The sequence below is a fragment of the Choristoneura fumiferana genome, chromosome 13, assembly GCF_025370935.1.
Source record: "Choristoneura fumiferana chromosome 13, NRCan_CFum_1, whole genome shotgun sequence".
Classification (NCBI taxonomy): Eukaryota; Metazoa; Arthropoda; class Insecta; order Lepidoptera; family Tortricidae; genus Choristoneura; species Choristoneura fumiferana.
The window spans coordinates 4822344-4849604 of NC_133484.1; the positions used below are offsets into that span (position 1 = coordinate 4822344).

Sequence of the window (27261 nt, forward strand, 5' to 3'; positions counted from 1 at the left end):
TTTTATTTATTAGTTGTAGATACAACTAATAAGATTGTCGTGGCGACCGGAGGCCATCTGGACAAGAACACACGCATTGTATTTGACAACGGTTTATTTGCCTACAACTTACCGCATATCCTGCGTTTAATCATATTCGAGACAAGTAAGTCTTCAATAATAATTTACTTATAAATATACACATTACCCAAATAAACGTATTAAAAAAAATATCTGAAAAACAGGTGGTATTATTAAAAACACCAGTGGTTACAGTGCATCAATATATGATATTTAATCTTCATGTACAAGCAAATTTTATTAATACACGTTTAATAATCCGCCTCGGGTCGCGAGCGCATTTAATCAAATGAATATCGTATTATGCCATAATATAGTGTAAAATATGTAAATAGTCGGCGGCGGTCCGGGCGGGGCGGGGCACCGGAGCCGCGGCGCGTCGGAATCACATTCCAAGCTACCACTACGTGCGGCGGAGACGCTACTCTACGCCTCGCCTCGCGGCCTGCGAGCGGCAGTAACAAATAAAACTACAACCGACCCCTCACGTGTTTCATTATAATGAATCGTTTAATGCTCACTTCAGTCGATCGTACAGTATAAGTATTTCTCTTCTCGATAGGACATTTTCTCTATTATGTATATAGATAATCTGTATAATATATTCTTTCTCACTAATATCTACACCGTTTCCAAGGGTTACAATTATATATAATCCTCGTGGGATAGCCGCGGGCCGGCTGGCACCGCGCTTCGGCTTTTCCTAGTTCGTCCACTTGTTCCAAGTCTGTTGACAACAAAAATAACAAAGTTAATACTATTACTTCACATACAAAAACAAACAAGTGTGCCTTTGAAATCGAAAACATGGTCCCGATTTGATCAATTCAACGAGCGTGGCGTGGCGTTGTGACAACTTTTTTTTTATATGACATGACATCACTGATCGAAGACACACCTAACTCACGCTCCTCTCACTCTCCGGATTGTCTTTAACGAGTGTTCACTCGAAGCCACTGCCCTCCCTTATCATCACGATTATGAGTGTCTGTTGGAAAACTAGATAACTTAGCTCAGTTTGACGACACTGACTGTCACTGATTGTCATCTCATGAGCTGTCTGAACCATATATTCATGTATTTAAGTAGGTAAGCACATATGTTTATCCGGCGTCTGGTACCCAAAACACGATTAATTGGTGTGAACTGTCCCGTAAGATTAATATATTTTAGGTCGTCACCTGCTTGTCGGCGTGGGGCTGGGGCTGGGGCTGAGGCTGAGGCTGGGGCTGCGCGGGCGGCGCGTGGTCCCAGGGTCTCGGGTCGGGCGCGGCGGGCGGCAGGTAGTGCAGCGGCAGCGCGTGCATCAGACTGAGCGCGGCGGCCGTGGCGCCCGCGCCCCCCACGCCCCCCGCCCCGTACTCCATGGCGTGCGCGCCCACGTGACCCACGGAGCTCATGCCGGGGACACCCTGGAATATCATAGCGGCGTTAACTAAACACGCTCCTATTTTTCACACAAGTTTTAATCAGGATAGGCTGACACCATTAACTAATAGGGTAGTGACACTACCGATCAAAACAGTAGTGCAGGACCAGCCAAACGTGGCAATATGAAACGGAGGCCGAATTGCCTAACGTTTCTGACGCTCGCGATGTCGCGATCGCAATGAAATGATAGTTTTCGCATACACGCATAAAAACTGTTCCCAAAAATAAAATAAAAGCTATAGGTTTTTTTCTTGGTGCATCCCAATTGCGATCGCGAGCGTCAGAACCTTTAGGCAATACGGCATCGGAAGAAAAAAAATAGGATTGGCAACACATTTCACAGAAAAAATATCCGTCGCAAATACATATAAACATTGTATGAAAAAGTGCATACATAAGTTAGGCGACCGCACATGATTGTACGAAATGAAAACAAGCAACATGGATTTTATTCTTACAAATATCGATACTAATATAAATCATCGGAGCCAGTCAAAATCTGAGTCAAGAATTTTTTTTTTTTTTTTATTTAAGTAAGCATTTTCAACTTTGATCTCGCGTGCGTGCGCGTGCGTGTGTGTGTGTTACCTGGTAGCGTTCATGGTCGGGCAGGTGGTGGTGCCAGTCGTCGCCGGCGGTCAGTTTCCAGGCGCGCTCGGTGCCGATGGGGCGCGGCTTGCGCTCCTCCTCCTCGCCGCCCCAGCCGCCCGCGCTCACGCCCACGCCTCGCTCCAGGAGGGACTGTACAAACGGTAACGTTATAGGTACAATACACACAGTCATTGGCGCGCTTTGGGTCAATTCCAGGAAGGCAGCGCTAGTTAAAGCCGCAGCACCGCACCGCGCCAGCAGGGCTACTACGAAATTCGAAAATAGAAGTTCGTATCGTACCGTTCCTCTCACTCTCGTAATAAATAATAGCGTCGGCCGGACGGTACGATACGAATTTCGATTTTCGAATTTCGTAGTAGCCCTACAAGGTACCCCTACTGCCTACTCGATGCACGTCATTGCACAGTGCATCGCTTTCTTGTTCATACTGACCAAATAGGATAGAGAGGTACTGAATTACAAACGAGAAAATACTTAGTATACGTGATTAATTCTAACGATTTGTACCTTAGTGTTAAAAAAATATATTTTAATGTTTGTACGAAATATCTGACCATTGAATCGTATTTATGTTTAAATTAATATAACCCAGTTTTTTCTCAATCATACACTGTTTCTTGCGGATAAAAAATAAGTGATATTTGCCGAAGGAGGCTCCCTCCCCATGACATTATGTACTAAATAGTAACAAAATAACAATATATTTACATCGATAATAACGATAGTTATATTTAAATAAAAATATATTGAAATAATATGATATTATGGCATCCTGCGCACGTTTGGTTTGTGCTAGTGCTGCATTCTGACGGTAGAACATTGCAATAATATTCCTTGTTGACAGCGCCTTAGATAGAGCTCGGTGTGCGGGAGTTCAAAAGTGCAACCGTCGGCGATGTTATGTCAGTACCTGGTACTGCAGATGCGTCTGCGGCGCGTGCAGCTTGGGCGCCGGCTGCTGGTACATAAGCAGCGTGTTAAGGCTGGCCGCGCTCACGCCAACGCCGCCTGCGCCCGCGAATAGCTGCTGCTGTGGAACAACACAATACTACATTATTGTTAACCATGGATTGGAACCAGGCAATAGGCTATACTCTGTTTCTACGGCAGGCGAAAAAACGAAATTATTTTGTTCGATGCACTTTTTTATCATTTGTTCTTAGTACAAATTTTCAAAGTACGGTTTGTTAGTGGTCACTCAATACCACATATTAAAGTTTCGCGTGATAACTAAAGTATTATCCGGGCCGGTAAAGAGTGTCACACCTTTTTAATTCTAGCTCGATCCACAAAGCGCTTATTAAGGTGATTTTCCACCGGCGAGGCGAGACGAGAATTGAAATTTGTTTGCATTCTCGCGCGCCCGCCGCTGGCCGCCGCGGGCGCTGCCATACAAATTTCAATTCTCGTCTCGTCTCGCCTCGCCGGTGGAAAATCACCATTACAACGCCGTACCTAACTCGGTACTGTCGGCGAGGGATTTGGACGTCGGAACGTTCTCACAGTAAGCGTCATAACAAATTCTCTTGTCAAGCAATACGTCACTATGAATTTTCCTACGAAAAAGTTCCAGTGGGTCACGATTCAGTTGTTTCAAGTGTACAATCTGGCTAAACCACGAACAGTGGTGAGTCAGCGTTAGGTGCAGGTATTCCGGCTCGCTACCTGTGCGTTGTGTTTGTTGTGGTGCATGTTGATGTTGGGAGGCAGCGGCGCATGCGCGTGGTGCAGCAGCGGCGCGCGCGCGGCGAAGTCCGGCGCGCGCGGGTTCAGCCGCGACACCGCCTCGCCCACGCCCACCCCCACCCCACCAGCCCCAGCCCCGAGCCCATCGACACCTGAAACACGAGTTACAACGGTTCGTATCTAGTCGCATACTGAAAACAAGTCATAATAATGTAATATTTGTCAGAATGAGGGCTATCGCGAATGAATTCGCCACTAGAGGCGCTAGTGTAGCGTGAGGTCTCCGAAATGTCAAATCTCATAGTTTTTGGGTGAGCTACGCGGGTTTATTTATAATTAGAATAATTTTGTGAATATTTTGCAATATCTGAAATTAATTATGGCAAATATGCGTTCCGGGGCAATGGATGTCTGTGTTTTGAGACAGTTTTGTCTTTCGGAAACCTTTGTCCTCCCTTTTTTCCGAACAAAACGAGGACTATGCAACACTGTGGCATGCTCGACATTTTTATGGTACGGTTTTAAGGTGTATTAAATATGATTTTAATCTAAACTTTGTTTTCACGCCCGTAATAACACTTTCAAAACCATACTTAAAAAAAAACCTCACGCAACAGTGCGCCATCTATGAGACAAAAAACGATAGCCCTCATTATGTCATAATATTTGCCTGCCGCATTTTTCAAAAAAGAGTTATGACAAAAAATATATTATGTATGACAAACATTACGATATGCGAGCCGAGATGGACCCAAGTAACTAATCTGTTACACGGCCATTCCTTGCCGCCGGCTGGCGATTGCTCGCTGAACCTTCCCGGACGGAATCCCATTAGGCGGGCTTGATCTCGCTGGCGATTGAAGACCTGTGGCCGTATTGTCTAACGCTCGCAATCGCATTCAACATAGCCTTTCTACCCTCATCTTATACAGTGTGACAGAAAGAGGTGGTGATTCCATTGTGATTCCAAGTGTGTTAGACAAAAGGCCTCTAGACTTAACACCATTGAGGCCAGGGACCGCATCATCGGGAACAGAATCCCCGTCCCCTTTGCAGGAGATGAGACGACATGTCGATCTCTACACGCTCATTCTGTACAGTTCAGTCCACCATTATGGTTAGAATGACGATAAAATTATCGCCTAAGCCTCTCCGACTGCTAAAAATTAAAATTTGAAAATAATATTAGTCTATTCGATTTGAATGACAAAAAACCAGAACAAAACTCCTCTATTGAAGCACGAGTTAGCGGAAGCCCTTTGAGTTTCAACATTTTTGAAAAGGAATCTTTCATTTCCTAAAAGGCTAGAATCATTCTGAACATTTCATTACATCGTATAGGAACTAAAAATTAACGAATTGTTCGTTAGTAAAGTAAAAGCTAGTCATTTATATTAAACGTTACATACCATCATGTTATGTCCGTTCCTGGAGTTGTCCTGGTAGATAGGTCCGTTTCGAGATAAACCGCTAATGTCCATCGCGTTCATGCTGTTATCTGCACAGATAAATATTCACACATTACACAAAAGACAGTAAATTAGTAAAAAAAAAATACTCGAAGAATTTGCTCAGGATTAAAAAAAAATACGGAACGGGAAGTACATCCTCTCAAACTAAAAAATAAAATATGTATTTCAAATAATAGAAGTTTTTTTACTTTTTATTTCTTACTAAAATTTTTTCCTAACGTGTTATCAAATAAATGTTAAAAAATCTCTCTCTCAGACAAGGCAAGACAAGGTGGAGCGTGGGTATCTCAGGGCGGGTGTACTGACTGAGCGAGACGGGCTGCTGCTGCGGGCGCGCGTGCGGCGTGTGCGACGCGTGCGCCGCGTGGGAGGCGTGGGGCGCGTGGTAGGGCGGCAGCGGCGGCTGGTAGGGCGGCGGCGTGGACCCGTGGCTGGAGGTGCGCGAGCACGGCGAGCAGCCGCCCGCCGCGCCGCCGCCGCCGCCGCCCCCGCCGCCCCCGCCGCCGCCGCGGTAGCCCGGCGCCTTGTGTAAGTCCACCTGCTCGCGGTACATCTGCGACAAACAACACGTCGCACTTTAGTTACGATTTCATTTTTTATTTGATTTGAAATCAAATTTCACCCATTTCTAGTGATTACATGAAATGAATTGACATGAACGAATTGTTTTGCAATTTAGCGAAATATTTCTTATAGTATGTGTATACATATAATAATATTTTACAATAAAAAAACAATCGGTACTGATATGTAAATAGGATGACAATGCAAGTACACAGTAAACAAAAATGCCTGTATTAAAAATTTAGTTTTGTACAAACCGTATCTATTCATGAATATCTTTTTTTATTCTTACTCTGTGCTGATAAATTGGACCGGGTTTTTTTTTCATTCTAGTGATCAAACAAAAATTACAATAATGAAGCGCGTTAAAGTTTGGGAGCCGTGTCTTTAGCACGGCGCGACGCCACGCGGAACTGGCTATATATCTTCATCATCATTCTTCATCGTTTAATTGACGAAAGAAGAAAATCGTGTCCAACATTTATTTGATAAATAAAAATGACAACCTAACTGATGGGCTAGTTAGATTTTTGTAGGAAACTGTCCCATTAGTAATATTATTAAAAATATTTATTAAAATCAAATAATATTAATTGATATGGCCCTTCGGTCGTCAGACCGCGTCCGCCTGCACCGTACCTGGTGTTGCGGGGGGTCCGCGGCGTGCGCGTGCGCGTGCGCGTCGCCGGCGCCCCACATGCCGCCGCCCGCGCCGGCCGACAGATCCTTGAACAGCGAGTATTCTTGCGTGCCGCCGCCGCTGCCGCCGCCGCCGCTCGGCTGGTAACAAAACAACGTATTCGATATAAACTATTTTTTTTAACTAGCCTGGACCCACTGCTGGGCAAAGGCTTCCCCTCTTGATCTGCACACCTCCCGGTCCAGCGCAATGTCAGGTCATCTCCTTCTAGGTCTATACTCTGGTTATACGGCGAAAAAACGAACATTGAAGAAGTATATATTTTGTCCGATTCACTTTTTTATCATTTGCTCTTAAACAATTTGTCAAAGTACGGGCTATTAGTGGTCACTCAAGACAATAAAACTTGTTGTATCATGTTTTGGAATGACATTGCAGATACATGCGAAGTTTGCCGCTAGTAACTTTTTCGACTGCCGTAGAAACAGAGTACCTATACCTCGCCATAGATGGCCGTCCTCCGGTGCCCCAAGTGACTGTGTGAGCCCACCTCTGTGAGTGCATATGACAGACGTGTCCAGTCCAGTCCCATTTCAGCTTAGCAGTCTCTTTCCCAACGTCGGCTAACTACTACACTAACTATTAACACACACACACACACACACACACACACACATACACTATTTAAATAATATTAATATTATAAATGCTAGCAGACGAGCATGTTCCAACTTCGCTTACCATCAAGCGTGATTGTGGTTAAACGCAAGCCTATTTCGGTATAAAAAATAATGCGAAAGACAAGTGTTTCTATATCACTAGAAATAGGTATTTGACATCACCAATCATTCAGTCAGTCAGTCAGATCAGTTTTAAATAATATTGATTATAAATATGTATTTTAGTGTGTAAGGTATTTATTGTATGGGCCAAGTTGTACGAAATAAATGAATTTATTATTTTATTATTATTGTTGTAATTTTTTCATGACCAGTCAAAACAATAGATTTGGTATGGTAATCCCGAGTTCAGTAGGTTCAGATAACAGTGATCGTTTTCCGTAATTAGACGACTTATTGCTCCTATTTTAGCGTCATTTGGTGCAAATGGAAAATTGAAAACTTGAAACAAGAAAAAAGACAATTTGAAATACATCCACAATAAAAAATTCCATCCTGAATATCGTCGAAAATGATAAGGTGACCGCCCGGCTATTGTAGCTAGGGGGATATTGTATCTGAGCCGTCATGTTCTTCTCGGCCATTTTACGTTGTGTTCGCCAGAAGACTGTGTTCACACAACACACATAAACATGACGTATGTACATGGCGTCGTAAGGACGCCATCAGACGGCTCAGATACAATATCCCCCCAGCTACAATAGCCCCGGGTCACCTTACCTTTTCCTATGGTAAAATTTACAAATTGGATGTATACTCGTAAAGAAATATGACGAATTGTAAACATGTTCTACCCGAAATCATTTGTTTCGGGCCTACATATTAAGTTAAGACTTGATTTAGACAAAATTCACTTATTGCTTATTTAATTTTGTTCCTAATTTATAATGGACAATATTCCATGTGGGTATAATTAATTTACGACAAACATAAATTTGGTTGTTAATATTTTTCAGCACAATTAAATTTTGGCAAAATTCACTTTGGTTGATATTTATTTTGGTCGACGATTTACCATTTGCACCGAAAGACAGTAAATCTTTAGTCCGTCAGTTGTGACGTCACGTGCTAACCTATTCAAGGGACTGATTGTTTGTTTATTCCAAATCTATTAAAATGAATGTTCATATTATCTGGTTGTTCATATTAAATGTTTTTTCATAAGAGCTGTTTCGTGTAACTATGAATAATGGTGTCATGGAATGCCGTAAAACGTTTTCGATTGCAGTTATTTTTTTCATATAGTGTAGTTGTCTCTTTCTGGAGACGACAAGCTTTGCATAGCGGGCAGTGTTACCTGCGGCGTGGTGTTGATGTGTAGCGCGGAGTTGGGTGCGGCAGTGTTGTCTTCGGTCGCGCTCCACTGGCTCGGTGTCTCGGGGCTCAGCTACAAGTGCAACAATATTTTATTTAGCTCTAACTTTCCTGTAGTTTTCATCGTCATCGCCGTCATATCAGCCATAGGACGTCCACTGTTGGACATAGCCCTCTCCCAATAATTAATAAGCCCCTGGGATTTTAAATGTGTGAAATTTTTCTATCGCACCTGGCAGCCGTCTCTGTTCAGCGAGCGTGGACAGGACATTTAGTTACAGTTGCAGCTATATTTTTCTACGCTAAGTTAGTTTGTATGTGTAACAAATGTGTGTGGAGTTATACTCCCTCTCACAATAAAAGAAAAAAATATATTTGTAGCCGTAACTATGACAGCCGTTACCTTGTGTGACCTGAAGACGTACCTATTGTCTAACTCGCGACTTCATTCACTATCCCTTTCTACTTCTACCCTGCACCGTTTGCGAAATAGATTGTGATTTCGAGCGGCACCACCTCTCCTTGGTGATTATACATGTTTGTCAAGTAATATATTAATTTACCTGCGGATGATGTTCAGGCACTCGTTTTTCGTCTTCGCGCGCGGGTGGTGACTCGCGCGCCCTGAGCGGCGACGCGGCCGGCGCCGGCGCGGCTACAGACGTCGCCGGTGGGGTCGATGTCTGCTGCAAACACATACAATCATTTAAGCTGAGCCGGGCTAGCGATTTGGTTGTCGCCGTTTGGGTCTCCGCTACGTTACGACGGTATAGTTTACATAATTATTACATGTCAAATGTCCGTAATTACAACAGAAGATTTAAGAATTTGCAAATCTTTCTCTTTTTTTTTCCTAACCTGTGTAAATGTGTCATTGCTGTTATAAATAAATTATTTTCTTTCTTTCTTTCTTTTATAATTTAATCTTTTCACGGAGACCCATTATGTTAATTTGCTGTTAATGAACGTAATGAACAGTTTGTTTGCTAAAAAGATACGAAAAACTGTCGAGAAAACCGCTACATCGCGTCGGGTTCGGTTTTTGGGTAAGAGTTGAAGGTTATATACAAGAGAAGAAAGAAGAATATATAAGAGGTGGCAAACGAGCATACGGGTCACCGGATGGGAAGCCATCACCGCCGCCCATGGACACCTGCCAACACGAGGGGTATCACAGGTGCGTCGCCGGCCCTTTTTTTGAACCTAAGATCCCTTTTTATTTAACTTGCAACAATCGTATGTAGGTATCCATGTTAACTTTTTTAGTAAGTTGTGGTTTTTAATTTACGAATCATTGTTCCACCCATTCTTGGTATCCGATACCGACTGTCAGCTGAAATGGCATACCTGTGTAATTTCGGTGACAATATACTGATCTAGTCGACAAATTCTGGCGATCCGGCCAGGGTCTTCTACGCAGGAATGAACTCTTCAACAGATACTTGAAACTTGGTACGGATATGCAGCTTGGATGACGATACAAGTACAGTCACAAACCTGGATTGTTGAACCACTCACCACTGTTTTAAATTATGAAAAGTGGCGAGTGGCACAACAATTCCTATTCGCGATGGTACAGTTAACGAATAAGTAGTCACCAGAAAAGGTCGTATTAAGAATGAAATATTTACCACGCTAGGCGTCGGTCTCGGCTTGGGGTCTGGGGTAGGCGGCGCGGCCTGAGGCGCGGGCGCGGCGGTGAGCTTGGCCGCGAACGTGTTCCGCGCGCCGACGATGGCGCCCGTGTACGACAGCGCCTTGCTCGCCGCTGTCGCACGCTTCTCGGACAGGCTCGCTGCGACAAGGATTAATGTTAGACGGGGAGCAGCGATGTTCGCCCATATGGGGCCCGCATTCGAATAAAACTAAGTTCCATGAATTACATTTTACGCAGTTGTGCGCTTATGAGACGCGTCTATCTGAAGTAGCAGCATGAAATTTCAGTTTAACGCGCCCTAGACATGCCTCTATTGCCGCACAATCCAATGTTCGAGATTAAGTAGCGCGAAGAGTATTCACCCTCTTCAAACTTTCCCACGATTACCACAATGAAAGGGCAAGTTGCAACAATATTGATCAAACTAGACGTCGCGGTCACGGAAAGAGTGAGCGCTGCTGTCCACTCTAAGATCAGAGGCTTTATTATCTAACGTACTTGGAATCACAATCGCTTTCACTACTTCTGTCTGTCAAAAGACACAAGATAAGGGTAGAGAAAGATGGTGTATGCGATTACAAGCGCTCGCGCGTTGGAAAATTCGGCCTCTGGTCCCTTAGTCGATTTCTACGACGCCCACGTGAATTAAACCGCACTTGCAACTGCCAGTTGAACTAGTAATGCATTAATAGGGATGTAACGATGTTAGTACTTACAGTGCGCCTGCAGACGGGGCGGCTGCGGCCGCGGGGTGGCGGAGTGCTGTTTGGTGGCCGCTCGCGCGGTGGGGGTGGCTCGCGCGGCCGCTACCGTGCTCGTCTGCTGCTGTCAGGGTGAAAGACAAGTTTTAATTACTTTATTTGTGAAAAATGTTAAGCCACGAGTTTAAAATCACACACATGTTATAACCCCCACAATCAAATTGTATAGATAATGTAGCGTGTATAAAAATCTTAGGTGTCTTTTTTAGGGCTTTTATTAACTTGATTTTAGTTTCAAAATGTATATGAGGTGTTTCAATACGAGATGGCGGCATGCAGTCAGGAAAAAAAATTATGGACGACTGGGAAGGGGGGGCCCAGACAGCGCCAGACTCTCACCGACTAAAAAACAGTAGAGGGGCTACTACGAAACTCGCAAATCGAAGTTCGTATCGCACCGTCCCTTTCACTCGCGTATTAAATGAGATAAGCGTCAGCGAAACGGCAACATACGAAGTTCAAGTTTTGCACTTCGTGGTATAGGGCCTGGCTGTACGTCCTCAACTCTCCGAAGTTTCCCCGGAACTCTATATCAATTGTTATTATTAACCTCTTCACCCCCACAAAACAAACGAAGTGACGTACTCTGTACGCCACAGAAAAACCAGCGACAAATCAACTTGATTTTTAATTCCATTGCAGAAGGATTAATTTCGAGTTGAATGTCGGTCATGTATAAATGACCGTGGCGTGTGAGGCATTCCATTGGCTGTCACGACTAGATGACTGCGGCGGTGAAGAGGTTAATCTCTCGATGCGACCTTCCCTTACGCTGTCCTGCGGTACTGAGGCTGACTGAAGTGGCATGGTGAGAATACGATGGCAAAGGATTATTACATCTGTAATGGTCGTTTACCTTGGGCGGTGGCTGCTTGGGCGGTTTAGGCTGCAGCGGGGGCGGCAGCGGCGTGGGCAGCTTGGCGCGAGGCAGCAACGCCGCGATGTCGGCCTCCGGGTCGCGGATCATGGCCGCGATCAACGCCGCCGCCTGCTTCGTTGCGTCCGCTCCACCCCTGTAGTAACGTTAGCTTTATCATGCGTGTATATCAATAACAAATACGACCGAAATTGTTATCTTTCACTTGCGTTTGTGTTTCTTTGTCACTTTGAACTAATATAAGCCAGGATAGTGTACTACTATGTGTGTGATTTGATAATGCACTAATGCAGAATGTCTAGCGCATATAAATAAAACGTATCAAGTTGAAGAACTTGATGAGGAATGGCAACTATAGTCAACGGCCGTTATGAAGTAAATACTGACACATTGCAAACCTACGAAGTTTCTGAATATAAACAATGTGAATCATAGAAAAAAATGCAATGCTTACTAGCTGCGTGCGACAGAGTAGTAAGTATAGCATTTTTTTAAATGGTATGATATTCGGCAGATTTACCGAATATTCTAGATAGAATGTGGCAATGTGTCAGGATTGACTACTTATTGAGCCATGCACTTGAGCGTTAAATGTGTTATTTTTATGAGGTACAGGGAGGCTTTATGTTTTTGTTGACACTGTTTCCAATAACAGCAGATAAAAAAGATGGTTATTAAGAAAAATCAAAATATAAGTAAGATCTCTATAATAAAATAATATGTTGTAAATAATCGATTAGGTCTTTAGTGTGAGAAATTAAGCAAGTTTTTTTCTTTAGTCAAGAGTTTCGCAAGCCATCATTTTCTTATTAATTGGCAAAAGAAAAAAAAAAGTATCCAATCATCATCTCATCTCGGCCTAAATACGTCCCACTGCAGGGCACAGGCCTCCTCTCAGAATGAGAGGACAGTATCCAATATTTTCAGATAATTAACTGATACGCTAATTAAAAAATTTAGGAGTGACGTGTAACTGTATATGCGTGTGTGTGTGTTTGTGTGTCTGGTACTGACTTGATGGTGATGATGCGCTCGCCCTGTCCCTTGCCCTGTTTGTCGACCTCGATGTGCGCGCCGGTGGCGGCGCGGATGGCGTTGATGTTGCTGCCGGCGCGGCCAATCACGCGCGAGATCGCGTGCGCCGCCACAGACACCTTCTTGCATCTGTACAGACAACAGTTTTGTCATCACCATCGACCAGAGGGAATATGCATGGAACACAAATTACCTCTTAAACAATTAAACTAAGTAGAAAACCAGTGAGATGCGCCTTTGGCCTCATCTATACTTTACATCAGGCGAGGTAGGTAATTTAATAAAACGAATGACGTAAAAATCATCAATATCTGTCGAGCGATGAGCTGATGAGCGATTGAAATTAGCATGGCATTTCTAGAAAAAATAAATTTATGATGATTTTCTATGGTCGTCGGGTCGTCGTAGCATATGACGTCAAAGTCTATGACGGATCTCTCTGTCTAATTGAAACACAATGAACACCTCCAATTTTTTCGCCAATTTCTCCGTCAATCAGTTTATAACGAAGCTAGAAACAGATACTAAACGCAATTTTTAAGAGTCCTAAATAACTAAGGTGTCACTTACCCTGGTTCGACGGTAGAGAGCGTCTGCACGCTGGACTTGCGCACAACCTCCTTCCAGCCTTCCTCACGCCGGCCTCCCACGCACCCACCCTTGGGCGATGTACTTTTTCCCTCTAGCTCCCATCTAAAAAATATGTAAACTTAATAAAAAAAACAAACAAAAAAAGCTACAAGAAAAGGAATGATTGTGAATTGGATGAATAAATCAACATTTACGATAAGTTTTTGATGCTATTATTTATACAAAAATCTACGTGTATTGCAAAGTTATACTTCATTGATAAATTCGCAATGCAATGTCCCAAAGCACCATGATTGCTCTAACAACAAAATAAAGATTAAGACATGCAATAAAAAACAAATGTAAAACAACACTCTTGGATGCAACATGCAACTTTTCTAACCCTGCATTGATATTTCGATTTTAGAACATAGATTTTACATAAAATGATGGATAAATGAGACAGATACGACGAATGAAATGCGGGCGCTCTGACAGCGGACACTCGTGGAATTCTCAAACGAATACGTGTTTTTTGAATCACACAATATGTCTTTGCAGTAATATAATTAATTCCAGGAATGTGAGCGAGTGCGAGCGCCCGTGCGAACGTGTCAGACTTACTGGTGCGTGTGAGTCTTTTTGTTTTTGTCTGTCGCGTCATTTTCCTCTTTCTCAGCTGTGAGACGCGAGGATTCAAACACCTGACTCTTTCTAGAGCTATTCCCGTATTTGTTTACGTTCTGTACTGTTATGCTCTTGGGTATATCCTCTTCGGGTTTTCTGCAAGAACAATGTTTCACCGCGTGAGTATTGGTTTGTGCGAAAACCTTCTAAGGTTGACTTGGACCAAGTACTCTGCTGATTTGATAGAAGGTAACTATCGAAGGTTCAGTGGAGTTGGTACGAATCAATATTTCATTTATGTAGCCCTGTTATTTTTATGTAACCGTTTCAATGGTGAACTAAAATAATCCTTCTGGTATATCTTTTTCATTATTAAAAAAAAACATCGAAATCAAATTAAATGTCATACAGGAAAAAATAAAATAACATAATTTTTGTTTCCAAAATGAAATCTGTAAGCTCGAACGGTTAATTCCTGAAACTGCATCTTAATAATCACTCTCGCAACTACTACATGCATGCGGCGTTTTGTTACGCAACTTCAAACACCTCAAAACCCACCGATCAATGGCATAAGTACCAGTTTTTTTTCAGAATAGCTATTTAACAGGCCTATTTATTCTACCGAAGCCATTTACTAATGCTGCAAGTACTTAGTCGGGTTAGCTCAGGCATTACTTGTGCACTTGTAACGCGACGCAAAATACACAACCGATAAAAGGTCTTTCAAATACAGTTTTTTATTTCGGCTGCCAGCCCTTGCAATTCCATAGATAAAGAGTACCAGCGATGATATAGGCCAAAAGGTCAAGCTAGCTATAATTGGATCATGTTTTTTCTTAGGGTTGTACAGTGAACCCGTCTCAGCCCAAGGCCTGTAGATCTGAAAAATTGGGGAGTGGGTAGGGATTCAAAAGGTGGAACAATTGTTCTGAATTTTCATGTGCATATAGGCGTTAGAAACCGGCAACTAACTGTCAACAAAAACTAGTCTACAGCACACGGCTTTGGAAGATTCATGTTATTATCGAATCCATTTCCTTGGACTATAGACTACAAAATACACTAACAGAATCGGCTGGCGGTTACGAGAACAAAAGCATATAATAGGATTGTAGAGATACAACGTCATTGTAAATGCAAGTAAGTGGATGGGCCAAGTCCAAAATTAAACTATACACTTTGCGCGCTTTGAAGTCTATTGGGCTGGCAACCTAGAGTCCAGATGTGCGTCAGTACTCACTTGTCTTTTTTCTCTGGCGCGCGCCGCTCGGGCGGTGGCGCGGGCTTGGCGGGGGTGGCGGGGGGAGAGCTCGGCGCGACGTTCTCCTTTTCCTGCTTCTTGTCGGGCTTAGGGGTGCTCTCCTTCTCGGGCTTAGGGTCTAACTGTTTGGGTTTATTCTGTGGACAAGCAGTAGATGATTATCGGGGGCTCTAGATAACATCCTAAATCTGAGCAGGCTTCAAATGCAAAAATCATCTGTCGGAAGACGTCCAGTGCTGCACTAGGTCACCCGCAAAACAACTCCACAATGACCAGTCCTGCACCGCCCGCATCCGTCGGACTTCCGTGACCTTCAACAGGTCTTTAGTCCACCATGGAGAGGGCCTACACACGCTGCGTCTTCCGGTCCGTCTGAGGTCAAGTCAAGCGTAAAGTGGAATAGAATTTCACTGTAACCGTCCACACTGCACCAACGCTTGCCGGCGTGGAATTGTTTTTAACATTTTCGACACTTTTAGTGATACTTAGTCAACAACAACAGGGTATCTAAAACACGAAGCACAAATCGCAAGACTAACTTTTTCAGGATGCTTGGCGGGCGGCGCCGGCGGCGCGGGGGGTGGAGGGGCCTTCTCGTCTTTCCTCTTTTTCTTGCTCTTGGCGCTGGGCGCGGGTGGCGCCTTCACGTCCGAGGAAGAACAGGAGCCCTGCACACAAACACAATACAATTAGAAGGAAGATCATTCATCTGGATACACTAGAAAACGTTTCGATCAGCAACATTACGCGCAATACACGTTCAATTGGGTAGATTCCTACGTAACAGAAATCATTAGTTCGTCAGTTAAGGTACGGCCACATGCAGCCGATCGTCGCTCGTTTCCAGCGTCAAATCTGGTCACGTGACATATAGCGACAAAGCTGAAAATATTTTTATCGCTGGAAAAGAAATCCTCTTTAATTTCGAAAAAAACTGTTTCTTTTATTTTCATTCACTCCACTTTCTTTTATTTGTACCACTGCCACGACTGGCTACTAAATGAGATTAAGAAATCAACTTCCAAGACCAACATCATTCTTGCAAGCAGCCATCTTGACGCTGCTGAACTGACGAGACAAATTACGTATTTTTAGGAATCTAGCTATTTGGCCAGCTAGATCAAAGGTCTTTGATAAATATACCATCAGTGGAAGCGTCATCTTATAGTACCTGAGAGTTGGCGTCGATGCCGGAGTCGCCTTCTTCCTTGGCCTGGGGCTCGTCGTCGGGCTCGCCGCCCTCCGAACATTCGCCGAGACCCTTTTCTGAGTAGAGGGAGTTCTTGTCATTTTCCGCCTGGAGTTTGCGTCGCTCCTCCTGTGGTACAAACGGTATAGCGTCAAGTAAAATTACGCCAACTATTCTTAGTTTTTCTAAATTTAAACAGTGTTTTTTTATTATTGATTTGATATCAAGCCTAACATACCACATCGATATTTTTTTTCTTCCGAATAACGGCTGAATAAAAATAAACAGTTTCTTGTTCAATCTTGACATCAGCGAAACCATCGAAAGGGCCATGTTTTTACCATGTTATTAAACATTAAATTGGATCCATGGACTAATAATATGTGCAGATACAAGCTCCAATATCATAAATGCGCAATATGGATTATTAGAAATTTCCATGGCATTAAAAGCTGGCTCACTTCGTTCTTCTACACTACAGGATAAGCTAATAAATAGTCGGTAACGCACCAATGTCTCACATCATTTGCGTGCAGTAGGTCAATTCTAGGGTCGGCCAGCTAGTTTGCGTCTGCAGCAGCGCGCCAGCTCATGGCAGCAGGGTAGGCAGCACTAGCGCTGCCTATCCTTAATGCACGCCCAGACTCCCATGGAGCCACAAATGTCCATGGGGACGGAAAGTGCTTGCCATGAGCCGCGAGCTCATTTGCCGACTATGCTATAAAAAAAAAGTATCAAGTCCGTCTCCGTACCATGATGGTGACCTTTTTCTCCATCTTCTTTTTCTTCTTCCGCTCGCGACGGCGCGCGGCGGCCTGCCGGCGCGACTCCTCGCGGCAGCGCTCCGCGTCCAGCTCCTCCAGCAGTATGGTCGCGTTTTGGTTGGCGCGCGCCGCCTGCGTCTCTTTAGCCGCCCGGATCGCCCGCACGCACTCTTGGCATTTCTCTAGGAGCTCCTTGTCTGAGATTGTGCATATGTACCTGGAAATGTCAGGGTCGATTGATTGTCGAGGTCCATGACTCGAATCAAAATTAAATTCACCAAGTAGGCCGCAAAGGGCTTTTCTACATGTCACTTTTTTAAACTATCAGCGTTATCGGAAAGACCATAATTGCCAAGAAGAATGCGCTGCAAGAAACTTGGCAGAAAGTAATTTTTAACAAAACAAAATAAAAGCAACTCTCTTATATATTTCTTAATGGCGTGTTAGCACAGTGTGGTAACGATGTATTTCAGTATCAGATTTGGTCAATGGTCAGTTCCTCGTGTTGCAAATATTTAAGAGACGGGTAAAAAGCTTACTGTGCCACGCGAATATCAAAGTTGACAGAGTTAGGTTCATTCACAAAGTAAAACATACTTCAGCAGGACGTACCTAGTCATTTCCTGGTCAGAGGGGAACTGCGTGACGACACCGACCATCCATTTGACCACTTTCGTGTGCCCCTTCCGAAAGGCGGCCATCAGACATGACACCTGAAACGCGACAAAAATAAACATGAAATGTTAGAACGATAGGCTTTGCCGCGTCATGCGACATTTGGTTGGCCATCTATTTTAGCTGTAAAACTCTAGTTTTTAAATTGGAATATGGCATAAGGACCCGATTTAACCAGGACGTCGCGGTAACTTTACCAGCTAAAGACAGCTGAGAAAGACATTTTATTCCGGAGAATTGTAAAGTTCCCGCGGACGCGTGTTGTATGCAGACTTACCTTTCTGTTGTCTTGAGAGTCGATGTCTGCGCCGGCTGCGTAGAGCATCTCTACTACAGCCAGGTGGCCGCCGTTGGCCGCCAACCAGAGGGGGGAGTTGCCTTTCTTGTTCTTAACCTCTACCGCCGCTCGTCTGCCGAAACAAATTTCATTGGTTCAATCACAAGCTTTGCAGTGCGCGAGGCATGTAGCGCAGACTGGCATACTTATTCTTTTGAGAATAGGAGAAATGTTGCAAAGGCGTTCTTCATAAAACGTCAAACAAAGACCACGATACAATGTAATTTTTTGAGAATAATTTTACGGAATTTAAATTAAACGATTTAACGATTCAAGCGCGTGAAGCTACAGCAAGGGTCTGGATTTACAGTATTTGAAAACTATAAAGGTAGGGGTAAAAGCTATGTCTACAACTACACCGCAACTGAACTGGCCTTAAAAAGTAAAACCCTTATACATAGGGCGATCCTCGTCATAGAAAAAAATCATCAGGTTGCCAAGATCTATTAAATGAGACATGTTTCGTTTCTGTTGGAGGGTGGGGGTTTCTGCCCATGGTCCTTTGGCGAGTCATTTGTCCGAGGCAATGCTGACCGTGGTTATCTACGAAGGGGGCACGGGCGATGCTTTCACATCCACACCTTTGAGGAGCAACACTCGTCCGGCCTCCATTAAAAGCATCAACCCAATATGCAATTGTCTTGTGAGCGAGACTGACCTCTGCAACAGCAGCTCGACGAACTTGGTGTGTCCCTTGTCCGCTGCGATGGTGAGCGCGGTGTCCCTCGAGGAGGGCACGGGCGGCGCGTTCACGTCCGCGCCCTTGTCCAGCAGCACCCGACCGACCTCCACGTAGCCGCCGCTCGCCGCCTCCATGAGAGGCGTCAGTCCGGTCTTAGCTCGGTGCTCCACGTTCGCTTTGCGGTCGAGGAGCAGGCTTACGACTTCGTGTCGGCCTGTTAACAAATGGATAACTTGGAAGGTTTTAATTGGTTCAGAGGCAGCACTTTATTGGTCAATGAACGTTGGAAAAGACTGTCAATATGACAGACGCCTCTAGTCTCGTGTCACTGTCTTTATCTTGTAAATGTGCTATCTTATGGATGAGGAGTAAAAAAACTTAAAAGAGAATTAGTGACGCTACTGTTGATCGACCTCGCGCGACGCGCATCAGCAGTGCAAAACCAAACGCTCACACGTAGAACCAAACTAGTTGAGCCATATGCACACGCACGATACATTATCTTTTCTTAATTGGGCCGTTCGGACAGGCCAAGATCCGGGACCATACCGCCTCGTTATCAGTTTAGGTTATGGCGGTGTCGACGCACCTTGGAAGCAGGCGAGCGTGAGGGCGGTGTTCCGGTTGGTCTCTATCTGCGCGTTGATGTCGGAGCCGCAGTCGAGCAGCAGCCGCACCGCCGCCGTGTGCCCGTTCATCGCCGCCAGCATCAGAGGGGAGATACCAAGCTTCGAGCCCGTGCGGGAGTTTATCTCCGCCTGGAAACAACACGACAGGTCACCACGCAAGTTCAGCCCTTATACTACGAAGTGCAAAATTCCAACTTCGCATCTTACCGTCCCGCTAACGCTTATATTATCTAATACGAGAGTGAGAGGGACGGTACGATACGAACTTCGATTTTCGTAATAGCCCCGCAGGAACACCTTTGGTAGTCGTGCGCAATATAAAGGCTACGTACTACGTACGCAATATGCGGTTAGCCGTGAGTTTTAGTGGACGGCACACTATCTTCAAAGTATCGCTTGAGAAAGAGATTTTTAACTCTAGATCGTGCAAGCGACTCTGAGTTTAGTCATACTTTAAGGCTCTATGCCGCATACGAATTTGTGTTCATTGATGATGTGATCCTAGTAAGGGAGTAATTCATCATCTAAATATTCAGCATCCAGCAGAATAGTTCGCGGTTCATTGGGGATCAAAAAATTACTCATTACGTACCTGGTGGTGTAATAGCAGCCGGATGATATTGACGTATCCACCGGACGCGGCGAGCGAGAGCGGCGTGTAGTCGGAAACGTTTCGGTGTTCCTTGTTCGCGCCGCGACTTAGGATCAGCTCCACCACCTAAGAGATTGCGGTAAGTTAGTGACCCTAACTACGAACGAAGCTGGGTCGAATGTAGGGGAAGCATTTGTACGATACCATATTAATGGACATATTATTGTTGCTTACGTGCTATTAGTTTCTAGTTCAAGCAACCGCTAGTTTTTAAGACCGTTATACAGTTGAGTTCGTGGTTTAATTTCAACAATGTATGGAAACTGCAACTTTATCAGATTAATTTCAACAAATGTTGTGTCAATGTTGTCCAGCATTAGCTGCGCTTGACACTATTTTTGTATCACGTTCAAAGTTTCATCCTGTCTATATTAGCTTCACTAAGCAGTGATCGAATTAAATCTAAGAAGAAATTTTACACTAATTCCAAGATCACCGTGAAATTTCGTACGTGGACAAACAAAAGTAACGTCGACATAAAGGGTGTATTAAAAATGAAAATGTGTTGTAGTGTTACCTCGTATCGGCCGCCGGAGCACGCCAGGGACAGTGGCGTATCCTTCGTGCGCTCAGACTGCGCTTCGATGTCCGCGCCGTGGTTTAGGAGTATTTCCACGATTTTCTCGTGGCCCGCCGTCGCCGCCAGGATTAGGGGGGTGAAGCCCTACGGGAAAATGGTCAGTTGTAGTCGTTTTAGTGCTAGAGTAGAGGCGCTAATGGCTCAAGGAGCACAATGGCGCGTGATGGCGGACAATTGGGTACAATTATCTAATATTACTAAAAAACAATTGTAATAAAAAAAAAAACACTACGTCAGCTCTGAAAATCAGACAAATTTTCAATGAATTATATATTTTTATTGTCCTTTTAATAAATAGTCAGTCGAGTTGAGAAATTAGTAACTCCCGCGAAGGGACCTAATACGGCCTGTCGACGTTTCCTCAAAATTAATAATATACAAAAAAATTGTGTATGATAAAACAAAATGTATTTATGTTATAATTCTGTCTCCTCTAAAATGTCTGTAACTTTCGGCGGCGCCCTGAAGTAGTCAGTGGTCGTGTGCAGTGGTCTACCTTTTTGTCGCGATGCTCGATGTCAGCGCCGCGACTGAGCAGCAGCTCGACGAGGTCCTCGTGGCCGCCGGCGCAGGCGAGCGTGAGCGCGGTGTCGTGGTTGGAGTCGGTCTCGCCGTCCACGTCCATCGCGGAGTACGCGGCGGGCGCGGGCGCCGGCGGCGTCGCCGTGCCGAACGCCTCGCCGCCGCCGCCGCCGCCGCCGCCGCGCGACACGCGACCGCCCAAGTAACGACCCTGCCACCAACATATATATTAACGGAATTCACTCGACAAATTTCGTCTCTAATCCTAGCGGTTGATCTCGATTCCGTGTGAATACCTGGATAAAAAGTTGCCTATATGTTATCTCTGAAGACCAGAACCCTATATCAAAAACGTTGCAAGTGCTACAATTCTACATATTTGACACATTTTAAGAGAAAGTAACAATTATGTCGATTTGTAAGACTCGTTACTTATATGGTACGGGGGCAGGTAACTTTCATGCGAAATGTCATCAAAATCCGTTCAGCCATTTCAGCTTGACGAAGTAACAAACACGTACTCTCAAATTCTCGCATCCATATTATTAGCGGGATAGTACGATAAGTAACGTTTATTTACTTTAGCCCAGAACTTCAGTCATAGTTACGCACTTAAACGCACATGTGCGTTTGCGGCACCCAAAGAAGTCTTAAAACTTATATTCGTCTAGCAAAAGTTTGTCAACAAACAAATGTCACCTTTTTCTTGACAGCAGCAGGGGCGTTATGGTGGTGGTCGCGTTTCGTGGGGGGCTGCGCGGGCGCCGCCGCCGCCGCGCTCGTGTGCGGAGGCGCGAACTGACCCGCCCTGCATACATCATATATAACATTACACCACCGAAAAGAGATAGATGATCACCAAAAAGAAATCCAATTCTGATTCAAAAAGAAAACATTTTAGTGCCTTGTTAATATTTCTATTGGAAATTATTTTTGCAAATTGTAGCTTGAACTGACTACATAGGTGATAAGGGACTCATTAAAAAATTTGGTAACTACTAACAAATATTCCACTTGTATTTACAGCGTGACTTAATTGTTGTAGTTTATAGTTCTTCTAGCCATGATGGATGGCATTAATAATGAGGTCTAGAAACTGAATCGTCTAACGCGCGGGCGCTCGACACCGAGTTCACCATCGACAAGTTTGTAGCAGCGCAATGGTGACCGGTGCACGTATTGTCTAACACCCGGGCGCTAGAGATCGCATTCACCATCTCTTTCTTCATCTCAATAATACATAGTGTGACAGAAACAAGTGATGAAAACGATTGTGATTAGGATTGAGTTAAAGGCCTCTGATAGTCAAATAAAATGGATAACTCACGAATTGGAACGAGTCGTCTTTACTTGAGTATCCGTTTCATTTCACTATGAGTGAAGATTTTATGATCTAAATTGCGATCTATTCTCCAGTCGTCTCGTGATCATGGCGCATGCACCTGTGTCGAAATATCGAGCTTCTCTAAAATCAAGGTAGTGACGGTAGTTCAATGTTAAAATAGTGACCTGTATTCGTCGGTGGGGGGCGGCGCGGGCGCGGGCATGGGCGGCGCGGCGAACTGCGGCGCGTCGGCCGGCTCGTGCTCCAGCGTCGGGTCCATGGGGGAGATGCCTCGCACGCGGTACTGGCACCCATTGGTGACCTGCACACAAACATATCACTTGCCAACGGGGGCTCAACTGTCTTGCGACGCCCCGAAGGTTGTATGGCCCCTCGGTCGGATTACTCAATCACAAACACGCGCTTGTCGCTGCGCTCACCGCGTAAGACAATGATTGGTAATAAGATTATTATTGTCTGATGCAAAATTGATGTGCATCAAACGTGTCATTTCAAACTAATAATTCACCTATTTTGTACAGCCAAAGGAACTATTGCGAATAATCCCCTCCTGTAAGCGTCAGCCAGAGCCGCAGCGATATTAGCTGGAGCTACACGAAGATATTGTTTTACAAGGGCGTTGTTAACCTGTCCTCTCCCAGAGGCACAAATTTGTGCCCAAATTCCTTTGATCCTGTTATCCTGGGAGATGACAGATAAAAAAAAAGTCGCAATGTCAAAATAAATTCGGAGCCTCATCTCTAAAACTTTACCATTCATAATAATTTTAAAATTAGTGTGAATTCTTATTCACTTGTTCTTACACGTGAGGCATTCGAATACCATAGTTCCATTTACAGAAACGCGGATAAAAACCGCTGTGTGCGGACTGGCTAAGACCCGGGTTCGATTCCCGGTTTCCAGGATTAATTTTCTTTAATCCTTTCACAGGCATTTGAACGACAGATGGAATAAGAGTAATGAACCTTATACGTAGTTAACTTAGAAGTCGTGTTTGAAAACTTCGACTTTAAGCTATTGTGTCTATAGCCTATGATATGGTGTGTACTGACCGCCTGGTCCCCGTGGTGGTGGTGGTGGTCGCGACGCGCCCAGTGCGCCCCGAGCGCCTCCTCGGCCTCCGCGAGCAGCTGCCGCGCCTGCCGCTCCGAGCCCTCCTCCGCGTCCGCGTCCGCCTCCGCGCACGCCTCCGCCTCCGCCTCCGCCTCCGCGCACTTCGTCGAGAATATCTCGTGAGACTTCTGTTGCATCACCTGCGACCGTCCACGCATCACTCAGAGAATATCACGCGACATCGTTCTACCGTGTGGGAGTTTGACGATCGGGTGACTTGGGGCGTTCGACCGCGGCTTCCAGCTAGAGGCTACCACTCGCTCGAGAAAGAATTCACAATATCTTCTCGCGCCAGTACTAGCCGCCCGCTACTGGCCGTCCGTCGAACACCTCTCTTAATGATGATAGATGTTACGAGGTGATGTCAAAAATACGCGCAAAACAGTGGCAAATAATTTGTACTAAATAGCAGATTGAAACTAATGCAGGGGTCGGCAGCACGTGGCCTTTTGTCTGTTTTTAATATAAGTGGGGCCTGTCTCTATCTTAATTTGCCCCGAGGCGGCCCTTGTCTTTCAAAAAGAGACCGAGCCTTGAACTAGTGCCTGCACAAATGGCTGATCACATATTGCGCTAGAGAAAAAAAAATACATTGATGTTCTTTGCAAGAATTGGGTCCACTGAACGGTAGCAGTCGCACCGTCAACTTCATTGTTGTAATTTTAGGGTAAGTTAATCTTATTTCAATGTGTGATTGAAATTTACTTCTCTAATCACCTTTTTAAAGATAAACTTTTTTTATCTGTTAAAACAACACCAACTCTACTCTTAGATGGTGCATCATAGCCAACATTTTTTTTTATGTCACAATTACGTACCTATTAGACCACTGGCTTGCGACCCCTGTCACTGTGGCTTAGTCTTATTGTACGGAGAGTAGAGGTTAGGGAGAACAGTTGCAAAAGTGTCTAGCCGTAAGCTTGAAAAAACAGTTCCAAATCCAGAGTGGGCTAGAGTAGCAAGTATGAAATTAATATAGCCGTTATAAATTTCGCATTAGTTTTAATTGTTTATTATACTTTACATATTATTATAGTTTTTAAAAATAGGCGTTCTTTTATCATTAATTACTATTAATTACTTTATTTGCTACTGGCCGCCCGCTCATGCTTCGCAAGGGTTATATAGTACGATTCATTGGAGTTAACACTTGACAGATGGGCGTGCCTTCAGTCAATTTTCAACTTTGAGGTCATACAAATAAAATAGTTTTTACATAATCTGTAAACGTGGGTAGCGGTATACTAAAAATGGCTTTATTTGTATGACGTCAAAGTTGAAAATTGACTGAAGGCACGCCCATCTGTCAAGTGTTAACTCGAATTAATCAAACTGTACTACACTAATGAAATGAAAAAATGACGCTAAATCTGTCTTTGTGTATGGAGATTATCATGCGTTTTTTTACTTGCATACAAACCTTCTCTTGGAAATCACAAACAAAAATAACCAGATAGATGCTCCCCTTCTGAAGTGTTGCGCGAACATATATTTTCAATGAATAATCAAAAGTTTACCAATGATATTTGGCTTTTGGCGTTTCCTTTGACTATTTAACACCTTCCGATGGACACTTTTGCATACATGTATATATGCGTATGTTCTCCTTAACCTGTAGTCTACGCTAATAGTGTATAGTACATCGGTTGTCACCTGCAAGACTAGGGAGCGTAGTTCGTTGGGGGGCAGCGCCACGAGCGAAGGCACTTCGCGCTGGAGGTACGCGAGCACGGCTCCCAGCTCGCGCGCCTCCACCGCGCCGCACGCGCCCGTCTCCTCCACGCCCTGGATAAATCAACAATCAGAGGCATGCTCTGAGGATGAACTCGGCTTGAGCTCGAAACGCGTCGGTGGTCATAGTTGGGTTTGTGCAATTCGTGTGTTCTTACAGTGTGGAGGTGGAGGAACATAAGGTGGCGGGTGAGCAAAGTAGTGTATGTACATACATAGTTCATTGATATGGACCTCCGTAAAGTAACGCCCGATTCAATAGATAAATTCTGTTAATAATTATTATAAGTGCGAGTGTTTGCGTGTGTATGTTTGTTACTCCTTATGGCTAAAACGGCTGGACGGATTTGAACGAAATTTGGTATGTAGATAGCTGAAAGTCTGGAATAAGACACAGGATACTTTTTACCCCGATATTAGCACAAGATCGGGATAAAATCTGGAAACTCAACAGTTGACTTTAGACTCACGAAATGTGGCACTATTCAATTTCGATATTGGCACGGGATGGCGATAAAATCGTGAAATCTCAACTACTAATTTTAAGCTCATGAAATTTGGCACAGTTATTTCTATCACAACATTAATGAAGACCGATATAATTTTTGGGAACTCATAAGGTTTTTTTTTTTGTTTGTTTGCTAACACTTGGACATTACCTGCGGCGCATATCCCTCAGGCCTCTGCAGCTCCTGTGAATACTGCAGCGGTTGCTGTTGGGGCGTTTGCGGTTGTGATTGTTGGGGTTGTTTCTTTTGTTGCGTCTGTTGTTGTTGTTGCTGCTGCTGCTCTTGTTGTTGTTGTGCCGCCAACTGCTGGAATTGCTGTTGTTGCAATTCCTGCAGTTGTTGCTGCTACAAGTGATAAAAGGTGTGAAAAATGTGGCAACAGTAATTTGCGGTTGGGAACCAATAGTTCAAAGTCAACGTCAAAATATTTGTATTCAATTTAGGCTATAACAAGCACTTATGAATGACAAGAAAATCAATCACCGGTTCGAAAAAGCCTCTGTTGAGAAGAATCCGGCAAGAAACTCCATAAGGTATATTTTTAACGGGAATACGAGATCAAAAACAACCACGTATTTTACGATATTTGTAATTGTGAAAAACTACTTCGTCATTTTGCAATACCGCAGCAATCTAAACAAAATCTTGTGATAAATTGATGGCTACACTGCTTTGTCTGAACTACTCAGCTATGTTCAACTAATTATTCAAGTTAGTTGATGTAACTACCGGAGTCAAAAAAAAACATACTAACCTAATGAGTAATGATTTTCCACGCAACTACTTCGTTACTAGTATTCATCAACGTGATTCGACTATCCTACTATTGCTTCTTTTATTACGTGTACAGACCAAACGAGACGTAAGCCAAACCAAACTTCCACAATACCGTTACTCCTCGCTTAGTCTGAACACGTTTAGGCTGCGTTTCTACCAGAGATGTGCGACGAATATTTTTCATGAACCAATAAAAACGCTTCTTTAAGAAAGAAAGAAAGTAAGATTTATTTTGGCTCCATAAGTACCACCACCTTACAATAATAAAATAGATAAGACTAAAACTAAGTTACTTGGTGACACGACAGGATACCAAAAAGGGTCTCCACTCAGCATGTGTTGCCGCACGTTATGTGCAGTAACGCTGGTTTTCTGTGGAGCCCAAACGCTAAATATGTATGCATGAGCCAGTTCCTTTGCCCCAGTCAGACAGAAAAATAAAAAAAATTAAAACCATAGACAAGGAAGAAGTGACGTGGCTCAGTGTAAAAGAAAAAAAAGATAAT

General features: G+C 44.1%; 1 protein-coding gene across 1 annotated transcript in view; it reads right to left on the minus strand.

The window, feature by feature from the left end:
• Nucleotides 1-248: 248 nt before the first annotated feature.
• The window catches only part of mask (multiple ankyrin repeats single KH domain), a 58465-nt gene continuing 31452 nt past the window's right edge, over nucleotides 249-27261 (minus strand). The window contains 33 exon segments of the mRNA XM_074096058.1: nucleotides 249-787; nucleotides 1242-1472; nucleotides 2080-2232; nucleotides 3014-3133; nucleotides 3769-3897; nucleotides 3900-3941; nucleotides 5199-5287; nucleotides 5568-5814; nucleotides 6465-6605; nucleotides 8443-8532; nucleotides 9023-9145; nucleotides 10091-10254; nucleotides 10833-10941; nucleotides 11734-11890; nucleotides 12769-12918; nucleotides 13360-13482; nucleotides 13984-14142; nucleotides 15230-15387; nucleotides 15790-15918; nucleotides 16422-16568; nucleotides 17192-17420; nucleotides 17816-17916; nucleotides 18156-18288; nucleotides 18874-19111; nucleotides 19487-19655; nucleotides 20119-20244; nucleotides 20696-20842; nucleotides 21255-21491; nucleotides 21980-22088; nucleotides 22790-22926; nucleotides 23678-23878; nucleotides 25392-25523; nucleotides 26129-26323. Of these exon segments, the coding sequence (XP_073952159.1) occupies nucleotides 764-787; nucleotides 1242-1472; nucleotides 2080-2232; nucleotides 3014-3133; nucleotides 3769-3897; nucleotides 3900-3941; nucleotides 5199-5287; nucleotides 5568-5814; nucleotides 6465-6605; nucleotides 8443-8532; nucleotides 9023-9145; nucleotides 10091-10254; nucleotides 10833-10941; nucleotides 11734-11890; nucleotides 12769-12918; nucleotides 13360-13482; nucleotides 13984-14142; nucleotides 15230-15387; nucleotides 15790-15918; nucleotides 16422-16568; nucleotides 17192-17420; nucleotides 17816-17916; nucleotides 18156-18288; nucleotides 18874-19111; nucleotides 19487-19655; nucleotides 20119-20244; nucleotides 20696-20842; nucleotides 21255-21491; nucleotides 21980-22088; nucleotides 22790-22926; nucleotides 23678-23878; nucleotides 25392-25523; nucleotides 26129-26323 (4839 nt within the window). The 3' untranslated portion in view covers nucleotides 249-763.